This window comes from Hemitrygon akajei, chromosome 3 (assembly GCF_048418815.1).
Source record: "Hemitrygon akajei chromosome 3, sHemAka1.3, whole genome shotgun sequence".
Classification (NCBI taxonomy): Eukaryota; Metazoa; Chordata; class Chondrichthyes; order Myliobatiformes; family Dasyatidae; genus Hemitrygon; species Hemitrygon akajei.
The window spans coordinates 95,917,895-95,932,572 of NC_133126.1; the positions used below are offsets into that span (position 1 = coordinate 95,917,895).

Here is a 14,678-nt window from a genome sequence, read left to right on the forward strand (position 1 = left end):
AGAGCAGTGGGCTAAGCATACATCTTTGAGCTGCACCCATATCTACATGGGCTTTAGCAAGGCATTTGACAAGGTCCTGCATGGGTGGTTAGTCAAGAAAGTTCAGTTGCTTGACATTCAAGATGAGGTAGTAAATTGGATTAGACATTGGCTTTGTGGGAGAAGCCAGTGAGTAGCAGTAGATGGTTGCCTCTCTGACTGGAGGCCTGTGACTAGTGGAATGCTACAAGGATCGGTACTGGGTCTGTTGTTGTTTGTCATCTATATATCAATAACCTGGATGATAATGTGATTAACTGGATCAGCAAATTTGCGCATGACGCAAAGATGGGGGGTGTAGTGAACGTTGAGGAAGACTATCGTGGCTTGCAGTGGGATCTGGACAAGCTGGAAAAATGAGCTGTTAAATGGCAGGTGGAATTTAATGCAGACTAGTGTGAAGTGCTGCTCTTCAGTAGGACCAACCAGAGTTGGCCTTACACAGTGAAGGACTGTGGTAGAACAAAGGGATTTGGGTATACCGGTCCATTATTCATTGAATGTGGCAAAGAAAGCTTTTGGCACATTGGCCTTCATAAATCAAAGTATGGAGTACAGAAGATGGGATATTATTGTGACGTTGGTGAGGCCTAATTTGGTGTATTGTGTGTAGTGTTGATCACCTACCTACAGGAAAGATGTAAATAAGATTGAAAGAGTACAAAGAAAATTTACAAGGGTGTTGCCAGGACTGGAGGACCGGAGTTATAAGGAAAGATTGAATAGGTTAAGACTTAATTCCTTCAAACGTAGGAGAATGAGAGGAGATTTGATAGAGGTGTACAAAATTATGAGTGTTATAGATAGGGTAAATGCAAGCAGGCTTTTTTCACTGAAGTTAGGTGGAACTACGACTGGAGGTCCTGCATGAAGGGGGTGAAAGGTGAAATATTTAAGGGAAACATAAGGAGAAACTTCTTCACTCAGAGGTTCGTGAGAGTGTGGCACAAGCTGCCAGCACAAGTGGTGCATGCAATCTTGATTTTAACATTTAAGAGAAGTTTGGATAAGCATATGGAGGGCTATGGTCTGGGTGTAGGTTGATGGGACTAGGCAGTTTAAATGGTTTCAGTATGCACTAGACAGGCTGAAGGGCCTGTATTTTTCTATGACCCTGTTGACTAGTTTTGAATTGTAGTTGCTATTTCATTTTGGAAAAAGTAGTCATTATACACATAGCAAGATTCCTCAATCATTATATGCTAATGAGCAAAAAAAATGTTTTTCTAAATGGTGGACATTGTGGAATAAATATTGGCCACAACATCTTAGATAACTTGCTCATCTTCAAAATAGAGCTGCTACCTTTTATGTCCAAGTACAAAGACATGCAGGACTTTAATTGAGTACATTATTCAACCGACCACATCCAACAGTGATGCATTGGAGTGTTAGGTTAGATTTAAGTGCTTATTGAAATCCACAGACATTTGAGATTAGCCCCAACCCACTTAACCACAGTTTACTTGCATCATGGACACAGCTCTTACAGTTTCCTTTGTTGTCTTCAGCAGGTCATTTCCCTCGCAGTTAAGTGACTTTTCTAATTGGAGTTTCATCAACTTTTTAGTCCCTTTTTAGCTATTAAAATTATTGTAATATATTTCCCCTTCCTTAGTGGAATTGAATATCAAGAAAATAATCCCTCATTCAAAATAGACAATAGACAATAGGTGCAGAAGTAGACCATTCGGCCCTTCGAGCCTGCACCGCCATTTTGAGATCATGGCTGATCAATTCCTATCAATACCCGGTTCCTGCCTTGTCCCCATATCCCTTGATTCCCCTATCCATAAGATACCTATCTAGCTCCTTCTTGAAAGCATCCAGAGAATTGGCCTCCACTACCTTCCAAGGCAGTGCATTCCAGACCCCCACAACTCTCTGGGAGAAGAAGTTTTTCCTTAACTCTGTCCTAAATGACCTACCCCTTATTCTCAAACCATGCCCTCTGGTACTGGACTCTCCCAGCATCTGGAACATATTTCCTGCCTCTATCTTGTCCAATCCCTTAATAATCTTATATGTTTCAATCAGATCCCCTCTCAATCTCCTTAATTCCAGCGTGTACAAGCCCAGTCTCTCTAACCTCTCTGCATAAAACAGTCCAGACATCCCAGGAATTAACCTCGTGAATCTACGCTGCACTTCCTCTACAGCCAGGATGTCCTTCCTTAACCCTGGAGACCAAAACTGTACACAATACTCCAGGTGTGGTCTCACCAGGGCTCTGTACAAATGCAAGAGGATCTCCTTGCTCTTGTACTCAATTCCCTTTGTAATAAAGGCCAACATTCCATTAGCCTTCTTCACTGCCTGCTGCACTTGCTCATTCACCTTCAGTGACTGATGAACAAGGACTCCGAGATCTCTTTGTATTTCTCCCTTACCCAACTCTACACCGTTCAGATAATAATCTGCCTTCCTGTTCTTACTCCCAAAGTGGATAACTTCACACTTATTCACATTAAACGCCATCTGCCAAGTATCTGCCCACACACCCAGCCTATCCAAGTCACCCTGAATTCTCCTAACATCCTCACCACATGTCACACTGCCACCCAGCTTAGTATCATCAGCAAATTTGCTGATGTTATTTTCTATGCCTTCATCCAAATCGTTAACATAAATGGTAAACAGCTGTGGTCCCAATACCGAGCCCTGTGGCACCCCACTAGTCACCACCTGAAATGTTTTGCTGATTCACAGCTCTGGTAAAGAACAACTTAAATCCCACCATCCTGCTAGGTCAATGGTAATTAGAGGAGAGCTTCTTTAGCTGGTCAGGCTGACAAAATTACCTTTACCAAGTTCATCATTGCCCATGTTAATACATGCTTGCTACTTACTCATGTTATTGTCACATGTGCTCTTCATGATTGTAACCTGAATATCATACACCTTTTAAACCACAACTCCTGCCCCCCTTACCCATCAATGTCCTTATTATGAACCAAGTAAATCAGTTGGTGCTACACCCCAAACCTCAGCTTAGTGAGCTTAATGGCTAAAAGTCTGAGTTCACATTAAATAGGCCCAGCTGAGGCTACAATGTTCAATGAATTTAAAATTTTCACACACACTTGAGTAATAACATTTATTGTCAGAAGCATCTACAGGTAGGATTCAGTCAAACATCACAGTCCTATCCTCGTATAATCAGTGGACACTGCCTGTGGTGGTCAATACATAATCTTTTACCTACTTTGTTTGAAAACCTTCTCTTTGATCTAGACATGAAAAATGAAAACACGTTCAGTAAGTGGTTTAATTTGTAAGATTAAAAAGCTGATTTAAAAAACCCGAAGTACCTGTGACACCAGCATTCAAAATGAATCTCAGAATTTTAGAATACAAAAGAACCATTTTTCCTTCACCCTTTGCCTTCTCTCCAAAAGAACACCCTCCTATTATCCTTTTTATGCCTTTTCCTATTCAGTCCATCATTTGACATAGCAGACATTTTTGCCCTAATATTCTAATTTATTTATTTGTTAAATATGTTTTGTAACATCAATAATGCAATAAAGCTATGTCTTTACTAATTTGTGACATTACTGTAAGATCTCTAGCACTAAAGGGTAAAAGAAAAGCTTAGTTCACCAGGATACAAAGCTGTTAACCAAATGGTGAAAAGTTAAGTAAATATCGAAAAGAAATGTTATGAATTGGATAGAATTAGGTCACACTGTTTTCAAACCCTGCATTAAGCTGTATCAATCTCTACTGGAATATATATTCCCCAACAAACTGGGTATGCAACCTCCTTAAACTAAAATACAAGATCGATGAGCAGGTGCAACATTGCACCAGTAAAGCAGACTGAAAACAGCTGGTCAGCTGATCTCCCTATTAGGCAATCTAGCGCTAACACTGCATACATGAATCATATCTGACCAGATATCATTGATAGCTCAGTATTAAGTTATAACAAAGTGACATCCTGAAGGCCATCCTTAGACTGTTGAGTTAGCCCAGGAACTGGGTCCTCTGTCACCTCGTCAGGCTGTATGGGTGACAATTCGCATGTTCTTGTTTCTGTTGGACTGCACACTGCACCTTCACAATGCAACTTCTCCAGCTCTTGGGTGAACTTGGTATTCAAGATCAGTTCCGATATCTCCTGAGGCAAGGCCTTCAATTTTGCTTCACACTCGTTCTGAACCTCCTGATGGTACTAAATTTAGAAAACAACAAGAGGCAAACAGTTAAATGGGATGCTGAAATGGGGTTTTCTGTATATCAGCTTATGTTGATTACAGATTGGGTGAAACATTAATTACGCTTAAAATGAAAGGTCTCGGCATGAACTGTTGACTGTTGATTCCTCTCCATAGATGCTGCCTGACCTGCTGAGTTCCTCCAGTGTTTTGTGTGTTGCTCTGAGTGGCTGAGCTACCAGAGGAAATAGGCTTTCTGTCTTATCTATAACATACTTTATGTTTAACTCCTCATCTTCTGTACTCAATAGTCATCTCATATTGGGCAGTGCTGCCCTGAGAACAGCCACTGCTTTTTATAGGGGGAATGCTCTATTAGTAGAGGTGTTATCTTTCAGATGGCATGTGAAATTAAGCCCTTGCCTGCCCCCTCATGGATGCATTAGATCCCATAGTCTTACTTAAAGAAGAGAAGATATCACATTGTTGGCATAGTCCACGTGATCTTTTGACCAAAGTCTCCAGGAAAGATTGCAGTACCTAGAAAAGTCATCAGTCAAAACACCATGGGGTGGGTACATTGCAAAAGTATTTCATTGACTATGAACTATTCTGAAATTAAAATGTATCCTTGGGAGAAAAGAGATTTTAGAAATCTCAAAACAGGAGTCTCAAGCTTTCAGTCCGACACTTTCAAGTGTCTGCACAGGCTACCATGAGAGTGACTTTTCTAATTGGATTTTTGCAAACATTTTAGTCCCTTTTTAAATATTAAAATTATTGTACTATAATTCCTCTTTCTTAATGGAGCTGAATATCAAGAAAGTAATTCCTCATTTGAAACATTCATGGTACAGGCAAAGAACAACTTAAATCCCACCATCCTGCCTAGGTCAATGGTAATTAAAGGAGAGCTTGTTTAGCTGGTCAGGCTGACAAAATTACCTTTACCAAGTTCCTTTGTTGCCCACATTAATACATGCTTGCTACTTATTAGTTTTATTGTCACATGTGCTCTTCATGATTGTAACCTAAATATCATATACCCCTTAAACCATGACTTATGCCCCCCTTACCCACCGATATCCATATTATGAACCAAGCAAGGCAGTTGGTGCTTCCGCAGCTCTGAAATTGTCTTTCCAACGCCTGCAGTGAACCTGTCCATTACTTTATCCTTTTGCCGGATCCACACTTCCAATTGCCAGTTCTTTGACTTTCTCACCTCCTGCAAGGATCAGAAAATTCCCCGTCTACAGACCACAGAACCTGCTGACTCCAATGCTAGCAGTCCTGATGAAGGGTCTCAGCCGAGACATTTACTTTACTCTTTTCCATAGATGCTGCTTGACTTCTTGAGTTCCTCCAGCGTTTTGTGTGTGCCGCCTGGATTTCCAGCATCTGCAGATTTTCTCTTGTTTGAGATGTAGGTTACTTAGGGTTTAGGAAGCAAGGATCAGACATGTTCTAGAGAGTTACAAGGTAGCCAGCAAAGAGCTTAAGAATGAGTTTAGGAGAGATAGAAGTAGAAGAGTAATGAGGAGGTCTTGATGAGCAGGATTAAGAAAAACGCCGAGGTATTGTACATGTATGTGAAGAAAAAGATGTATAGAATGAGGATAGGACTGATCTAGATTTGCAGGGGAGTGGGAACCAATGTGAAAAGGCAAAGGATGAGGCAGTTGGCGCACAAGTAGTGGCAGCTTGTAGGGAGTTTATGAGGATGGATGGGCAGATAATAGAGCAAAGAAGCACTAGCCAGATGGCTTGAAATGTTCTATTTTAATGCAAGGAGTATCAAAAGCAAGACGAATGAGCTTAGAGCATGGATCAATACATTGAACTATGATGTTGTGGCCATACAGAGACTTGGATGTCTTAGGGGCAGGAATGGCTACTGAGTGTGCTGGGATTTAGAAGTTTAAAAAAGGACAGGGAGGGAGGCAAAAGAGATGGGGGACTGGCATTGCTAATCAGGGGTAGTGTCACAGCTGCAGAAAAGGAGGAAGTCATGGAGGGATTGTCTACTGAGTCATTGTGGGTGGAAATCAGAAACAGGAAGGGGGCAATAACACTATTGGGTGTTATTTTATAGATCCGCAATAGTAACAGAGACATTGAGGAGCAGATAAGGAGGCAAATTCTGGAAAGGTGCAATAGTAATAGGGTTGTTGTGATGGGAGATTTTAATTTCCCAAATATTGACTGGCATCACCTTAGAGCAAGGGATTTAGATGGGGTGGAGTTTGTTAGGCATGTTCAGGAAGATGCAATATGTAGATAAGCCAACTAGAGGAGAGGCTATACTTGATCTGGTATTGGGAAATGAACCTGGTCAGGTGTCAGATCTCTTGGTGGGAGAGCATTTTGGAGATAGTGATCACAACTCAGTCTCCTTTAGCATAATCCTGGAGAAGGATAGGAGCAGACAATTTGGGGAAATATTTAATTGGAGCAGGGGGAAATATGATGCTATTAGGCAGGAACTTGGGAACATAAATTGGGATCAGATGTTCTCAGGGAAATGCACGGCTGAAATGTGGCAAATGTTCAGGGAATATTTGCGTGGCATTCTGCATATGTATGTTCCATTGAGGCAGGGAAAGGATGGTAGAGTAAAAGAACCATGGTGTACAAAGGATGTAAAAAAATCTAGTTAAGAAGAAAAGAAAAGCTTATGAAAAGTTCAAGAAACTAGATACTGTTAGAGCTCTAGAAAATTAGAAGGGTGCCAGGATGGAGCTCATGAATGAAATTAGAGAGCTACAAGGGATCATGAGAAGGCCTTGGCGAGCAGATTTAAGGAAAACCCCAAGGTATTCTACAAGCATGTGAAGAACCAGAGGATAAGACGAGAGAGAATATGACCAATCAAGTGTGACAGTGGAAAGGTGTGTATGGGACCAGAGGAGGTAGCGGAGGTACTTAATGAATACTTTGCTTCAGTGTTCACCAGTGAAAAGGACCTAGGCGATTGTGGGGATGACTTACAATGGACTGGTACACTTGAGTGTATAGCCATTAAGAAAGAGGATATGCTGAAGCTTTTGCAAGGTATTGTTAGATAAGTCACTGGGACTAGATGAGATATGCCCCAGGCTACTGTGGAAAGTGAGGGAGGAGATTGTCAGAGGTTACAGCAGGACATTGATAGGATGCAGAACGGGGCTGAGAAATGGCAGATGGAGTTCATTCCAAATAGAAGTAGTTCATTTCAGTAGGTCATATTTGAAGACAGAATATAATATTAATGGTAAGATTCTTGGCAGTGTGGAGAATCTGAGAGATCTTGGGGTTCGTATCCACAGTACACTCAAAGCTGCTGCGCAAGTTGACAGTGTTGTTAAGAAGGTGCATTGTGTGTTGGTATATATCAGCTCGTGAGTTCAAGAGCTTTATGAAACCTCAGACCTCACTTGGAGTACTGTGCTCAGTTCTGGTCACCTCACTACAGGAAGGATGTGGATACTATAGAGAGAGTGCAGAGGAGATTTACAAGGATGTTGCCTGGATTGGGGAGCATGCCTTATGAGAGTAGGTTGAGTGAACTTGGCCTTTTCAACTTGGAGTGATGGAGGATGAGGGGTGACCTGATAGAGGTGTATAAGATGATGAGAGACATTGATCATGTGGGTAGTCAGAGACTTTTTCCTAGGGTTGAAATGACTAACATGAGAGAGCTCTGTTTTAAGGTGCTTGGAAGTAGGTACAAGGGGGGTGTCAGGGTTAAGTTTTTCACAGAGTGGTGTGTGTGTGGAATGCACTGCCAGCGAAGGTGGTAGAGTCGGATACAATAGAAGCTTTTAAGAGACTCTTAGATAGGTACATGGAGCTTAGAAAAATAGAGGGCTATGCAGTCGGGAAATTCTGGACAGCTTCTAGAATAGGTTACATGGTCAGCACAACATTGTGATCTGAAGGTTGTGTGCTGTAGATTTCTATGTTTCTATGATCAGGGATAAAAGATGAAACTTGCCAGGAGTCAGAAGATAGGGGAGGCCCTTAATGAATATTTTGCTTCAGAATTCACCTGTGAGAGGGATCTTGATAAATATGAGGACAGTATAAAACAGGCTGATATGCTAGAGCCTGTCAAATTTATGAAAGGATGTGCTGGAACATAGTCCCCGGGGTTGGGTGGGACATACCCCAGGTTACTTCTGGAAGTGAAGAGAGTTTGCTGTACCTCTGGTGATGATCTTTGTGTTGTTATTAGTCACAAGAATAGTACCAGAAGATTGGAGGGTGCCAAATGTTATTTCTTTATTCAAGTAAGTTTGTCGGGATAGCCCTGGGAATTATAGACCAGTGAGTCTTTTGTCTGTGGTGGGCAAACTATTGGAGAGTATTCCTAGAGACAGGGTTTATGAGCATTTTCAGAAGCAGAGACTGATTAGGGACTGTTAACATAGCTTTTAAGGAGCAGGTCATGCCTCACAAGCCTGATTAAATTCTTTGAGGAGGTAACAAAACAAATTGATGAAGCTATAGTGTATGTGGTGTATATAGATTTTTGGTAAGCTGCCTGTGATAGGTTCATTCAGAAAATCCAGAGGCATGCGATCCAGGGAGACTTGGTTGCATGGATTCAGAATTGGCTTGTTCACTGAAGACGAGAGTGGAGGTAGATGGAGCATATTGTGCCTGGAGATTGGTGGCCAGTGGTGATCTGCAGGGATCTGTCCTGGGAACCCTGCTCTTTGTGTTTTTTTATAAATGACTTACATGAGGAAGTGGAAGGGTGGGTTAGAAAGTTTGCGGATGACACAAAGGTTGGTAGTGGCATAGATAGTGTAGAAGGTTGCCATGGGTTACAACAGGACATTAGCAGGATGCAGAGCTGGGATGAGAAATGGCAGATGGAGTTCAATCTGGAAAAGTGAAGTGATTCACTTTGAAATGTCAAACCTGAAGGCAGAATACAGCTTTAATGGTAGGATTCTTAGCAGTTTGGTGGAACAGAGGGATCTTTGGGTCAACGTACATGAATCCCTCAAAGTTGCCACGCAAATTGATAGGGTAGTTAAGAAGCTGTATGGTGTATTGGCCTTCATTAGTCGGGGACTGAGTTTGAGAGCCATCAGGCAATGTTACAGCTGTATAAAACTCTAGTTAGACCACACAGGATATTGTGTTTAGTTCTGGTCCCCTAATTATAGGAAGGATGTGGAAGCTTTAGAGAGGGTGCAGAGAAAATTTACCTGGATTAGAGGGCTTGTCTCATGAGAATAGGTTGAGTGAGCTGGGGCTTTTCTTTCTGGAGGATAAGAGGTGACTTGATAAAGTTGCATAAGACGATGAGAGTGGACAGCCGGTGACTTCCTGGGGTGGAAATTACTAATACAAGGAAGCATCATTTTAAGGTGATTAGAGGAAAGAATGGCGGGGGGGGGGGGGGGGGGGGAATGTCGGAGTTAGGTTTCTTTATTCACAAAGAGAATGGCAGGTCCATGGAATGTGCTGCCAGGGCAATAGCAGAGGCAATAACAGTGACATTTAAAAATCTTAGGTACATGCAGTACATGGATAAAAGAAAACTGGAAGGCTATGGGGGAGGGAAGAGTTAGATTGATTCTAGAATAGGTTATAAGGTTGGCACAACATTGTGGGCCAAAGGTCCTGTGTTGTGCTGTACTCTTCTGTTTAGCTTGAGCCCTCAACTTTCTCACTCAGAACCATTAAAACTTAGTAATCTGAAATATTTTCCACTGGATATTAGGCTGTTGTGAAACCCACCACTTGGATTATGATGTAGATAGATATGGAAGCATTATGCAGTAATATGAACAGGTGGATTAGGACAAGTACAGACCACTCAGCCCGTTGAGTCTGTTCCAGTTTTCAATCACTGATCTGATTGTAAACTTAATTCTACATTCCTGCCAATCCAATAGTAACATTTCACATCCTTACTTATCAACAATCTTTGGCTTAACAATTTTCAAAGATCCTTCTTCCTCCAAAGACCCAACACTCAGAAAAATATCATCTCATTTTCACATTAAAGAAAGTGCAACATTTTCTCCACTTCCATCAAGACCCTTCAGTATCTTACAAGTCTCAATCAAGTTTCCCTTCATTCAAGAACAACATAATATAGAGCAGGAGAAGGCTAATGAAGACTTCCCCACCATTCGTGAAAATGGCTGATCTGCCCTAGGCTTCAACTCCTCTGTGCAAGATCCCCATAGGCTCTCAACCTCCCGATCGCCCTCCATTTTAAACACTTCCAGGGAGTCAGCCTCCACAACTCTTTTGAGTAATGAGTGACAGAGATTTATTACACTCTGCAAGAAGACACTACAGAATTATTGCCACTGACACAAGTCATGAAATTAGTTATTTTATGGTGGCAGCACACAATAAGTTACAATAAACATGCAGTAAGCAGTGCAAAAGAGGAGTAGTGAGATAGTATTCATGGGTTTATGGGCCATTCAGAAATCTGATGGCAGAGGGGAAAAAATTGTTCCTAAAATATTCAGTGTTGATCTTCAGGCTCCTGTATCTCTTCTTGATGGTAGTAATAAGAAGAGGGCATGTCCCAGATGGTGAGGGTCCTTCATAATGACTGCTGCCTTCTGAAAATGTCCTCAATGGTGAGAAGGCTTCAAAAAGTGGTGTCTCAGTATGTATGTCAGTTTTAAGTAACTGGTACTCACTAGTGAAAATATCTTGACATTTATCCTGCCATGGTCCCTTGGGATCTTAAATATTTCAACGAGACCATCCCTCATTCCTGGTTAATGGTAAGAGTCCATAGCATTAAAAAAGGTTGGGAACCTCTGTTTTTAACAAAGACTAGTGACCCACCTGTTTAGCCTCTCTCAATAGGATGATCTTCTCATCCTTCTCTTAAAGTAACTGACACAAGTCTAACCTGTCCAAACTTTTCTCATGAGACAACTCACTGATTTGCAGGTATGTCTGCTTTCTTTGAACTACTTCCAACATGTTAAAAACTTCCCTTAAATAAAAACCAGTTCTGTACGCAATATCCAGATGTGGTCTCACCAATACCAAATGGCTCTGAAGTGCAGCCTTCCTAATTCTGTGTTCAATCCTCCTACAATATTGATAGCTTTCCTAATTATTTGTGGTACTTGCAAATAAATCTTATGCAAATTATGCTCTAAGACACTCACATTCCTTTATATTTCTGAGCTCTAATCGCACCATTAAAATATTATTATTTGTTAAAAATTTCTCCCGCTGCCTCTCAAAGTCCAACCCTATGTCCCCATTGTGAGAGGTGGAAATGGGTAAGGCTAGCCAACAGGGCTCTGGTAAAGTTGTTTAGGCTAGTCCCCTGTACAGTGGACACAATAGATGACAGAAACATTGATTAATTCTAACCATACCATCGACTTTGGACGATGGAGACGGGAGAACATCAATGACCTATGCTTCGCTGGGAGCTAAGGGCCCGAGGAGAAGAACTTTTCCTGCTAAAATTAATAATTTCACATTTTCCACATTGTACTCCATTGGCCAGATATCTTGCCCCCTCATTTAACCTCATTTATCTCTTTGTGGTCACTTTATATCCTCTTCAGAAATTAGTTTCCTATCTATCTTTGTGTCATCAGCTGTCTCAGAATTTATATCTTGGCATCCACCTTCATCCAAATCAGTTACATAAATTATAAAATATTGAGGACCCTGTATCTTTCCCTATGGCGCACTACTTGCTAATCTTGCCAACTGGAAGACAAGAAATTTAAGCCTGTTTTCTGTTTTCTAGCCCGCTAATCCTCTGTCTTTGCCAATACCATAGCTTCTGTTTTCTGCAATAACCAAATGTCTTCTGAAAATCAGTGTAGTTCCTGTTTATTCATTACTTACTCAAATAACTCCACTAAGCTGGTCAAACCTAATTTCCTTTCCCAAAACCATGTTAACCCTTCTTGATTACTATGAGTTTTTCATTATGACCTGTTCCATAATAATAGCTTCTAACATGTTCCCTCATTAAGCTAATTGGTCTGTAGGTTTGTTCCCCTTTTGAATAAAGGAGGTTGTAATGGAACTGTCTTCAAATCTAAGGAGCTTAAGGACATTAAAACCAAAGCATTATATGTCTCAATGGTCACTTATCTTAACAATCCAGGAATGAAGTCCATCAGGAACATGAGACGTGTTAGCCCGCTGCTCCCAATAATTTGAGCCCAATTCCAAATTTATACTTACAGTATCTCTGTAGTATTCTTGAACTCTCAAAAAGGAAGACTAAGGCAAAAATCTGTTGCTTCATCTGCTTTTTCCTTATTTTCCATTATTAAATATTCATTTTTGTCAAACCAATGCTCATTTTATTTTTTTAAATTCTTGTTTTAAAAAATATCAGTTTTTACATTTCTTGCTTGCTTTTCCTGTATTCTGTTTCACCTTTCTTTATTCATTTTTTAGATTAGAAGAGAACAGGAGAAAGCCACTCAGCCCTCAATCCTACTCCACCATGATAATGGTTGATCATTCCTCGCTCTTTAAATATACCTAATCATCTTGACTCCACAACTCTGCAGGGTAAATAATTAGAGATTAAGTGCTCAGAGCACCTCAGTTTTAAATGACTGCCCCAATCTTGTAAATGTGTTCCCTTGTTTGAGTTGCTTCCACTGATGGAAACATCTTAATACTTACCCTGTCATATTCCATAAAAATCTCAAACATGTTTTATAGGAAAACCCTTTATACTTCTAAACGCCAAGGAGTATAGAGTAATTTCTTAAGCTCCTTGTGTTGAGACAACCTTCTCATCCCAGGAACTAGCCAAATGAAACTTTTTTGGGAACTGCTTTCAATGCTGGTATATTTTCTTTTAAATAATGGGCTTAAAACTGTGCACAGTAGTCTCAGTGTAGCTTCAGCAGTATCCTGTACAATCACAACAATACCCACCTATTTCTAAACTTCAAGCTTCCTGCAATAAAGTTCAACAGGCCACTTGCTTTCCTAACTACTTACTTCAGTTGCTTACTATTTTTTTCTTTTGTAATTCACATACAAGAACATGTAGATCCCTCTAAACTTCATTCACTTGCAATATTTCTCCATTTAGTTATTAGTCTGCCTTTCATAGAAACATAGAAAATAGGTGCAGGAGTAGACCATTCGGCACTGCCATTCAGTATGATCATGGCTGATCATCCAACTCAGAACCCTGTACCTGCTTTCTCTCCATACCCCCTGATCTCTTTAGCCACAAGGGCCATATCTAACTTCCTCTTAAGATTCCTCTTACTGATGCACATAACCTTTCACTTTGCCATGTTAAATCCACGTTTCACCTAGTACTTCTGTATCCAAACAGGTCTATGGCAGACACCATCTCCCCAGCCTTACACTCATCTCTGGAGCACTTGGAACAGTGAAGACACCTACATCAGGCTATTGTTTATTGACTAGAGTCTGCTTTCAATACTACTATTCCAAGCAAATTCATCACTAAATCCTGGATCCTGGAAGATAGCACCTTCCTCTGCAACTGGATCTGTGGAATTCATTGCCACAGGCAGCTGTGGAGGCCAAGTCTTTAGGGCAGAGGTTGATAGATTCTTGATTAGTCAGGGCTTGAAGGGATACAGGGGAAGGCAGGAAATTGGGCTGAGAGGAAAATTGGATCAGCCATGATGAAATGCAAAGCAGACTTGATGGGCCAAATGGCCTACTTCTGTTCCTATAATTTATGATTTTATGGACTCGACTTTCTGACCAACAGACCGCAATCAGTAAGGACAGACAGCAATACCTCTGCCATGATTTTTCTAATCACTGGTGCTCCACAAGGCTGCATCCTCAACCCCCAACTCTACTCCCTGTACACTCTGTGGAGAGCATTGTAAGTGGCTGCATCACTGGGGTGGAGGGGTTGCTGCAGAGGATGAAAGTAAGCTGCAGAGAGTTGTAAAATTAGCTAACTCTGTGTTATCCAGGCTACCTTCAAGGAGCTGTGCCTCAAAAAGGCAGCATCCTTCTTTAAGAGCCCCAACCACCCAAGACATGCCCTCTTCTCATTGCTACAAACAGGGAGGAGATACAGAAGCCTGAAGGCACACACTCAATGATTCAGAAACAGCTTCTTCCCCTCTGCTATATGATTTCTAAATGGACATTGAACCCATGAACACTATCTCACCTCTCTTTTATTTCCTTTTTTTTCACTACTTATTTAATTTGACAGATATATTTATATGTGTGTATATATACACACACACACACACGTGCTTTAATTCAGTTTCTTTTTCTCCCTATCACTGCTGCTAAGTTAACAAATTTTATGACATATGCCAGTGATATTAAACCTGATTCTATGACTGTGTTCTAACTATCTACAAGTTTGCAGATGATACCAGTGCAGTGAGTCGCTCATTAAATAATGTGAGTCAGAGTACAAGAAAGAGATAGAGAACTTAGTGGCATGGTTTCATGACAACAACCTTTCCCTCAATGTCAGCAATGACGTTGAGTTCAGAAAGG

The 14,678-nt window shown here is 41.0% G+C and overlaps 1 protein-coding gene across 1 annotated transcript in view; it reads right to left on the minus strand.

The window, feature by feature from the left end:
* Nucleotides 1-3,157: 3,157 nt before the first annotated feature.
* LOC140725227 (1-phosphatidylinositol 4,5-bisphosphate phosphodiesterase beta-2-like) overlaps nt 3,158-14,678 on the minus strand; it is a 158,431-nt gene continuing 146,910 nt past the window's right edge. Inside the window, exon 32 of the mRNA XM_073040394.1 lies at nt 3,158-4,216. Within this exon, the coding sequence (XP_072896495.1) occupies nt 3,965-4,216 (252 nt within the window). The 3' untranslated portion in view covers nt 3,158-3,964. The remainder of the gene's footprint in view (nt 4,217-14,678) is intronic.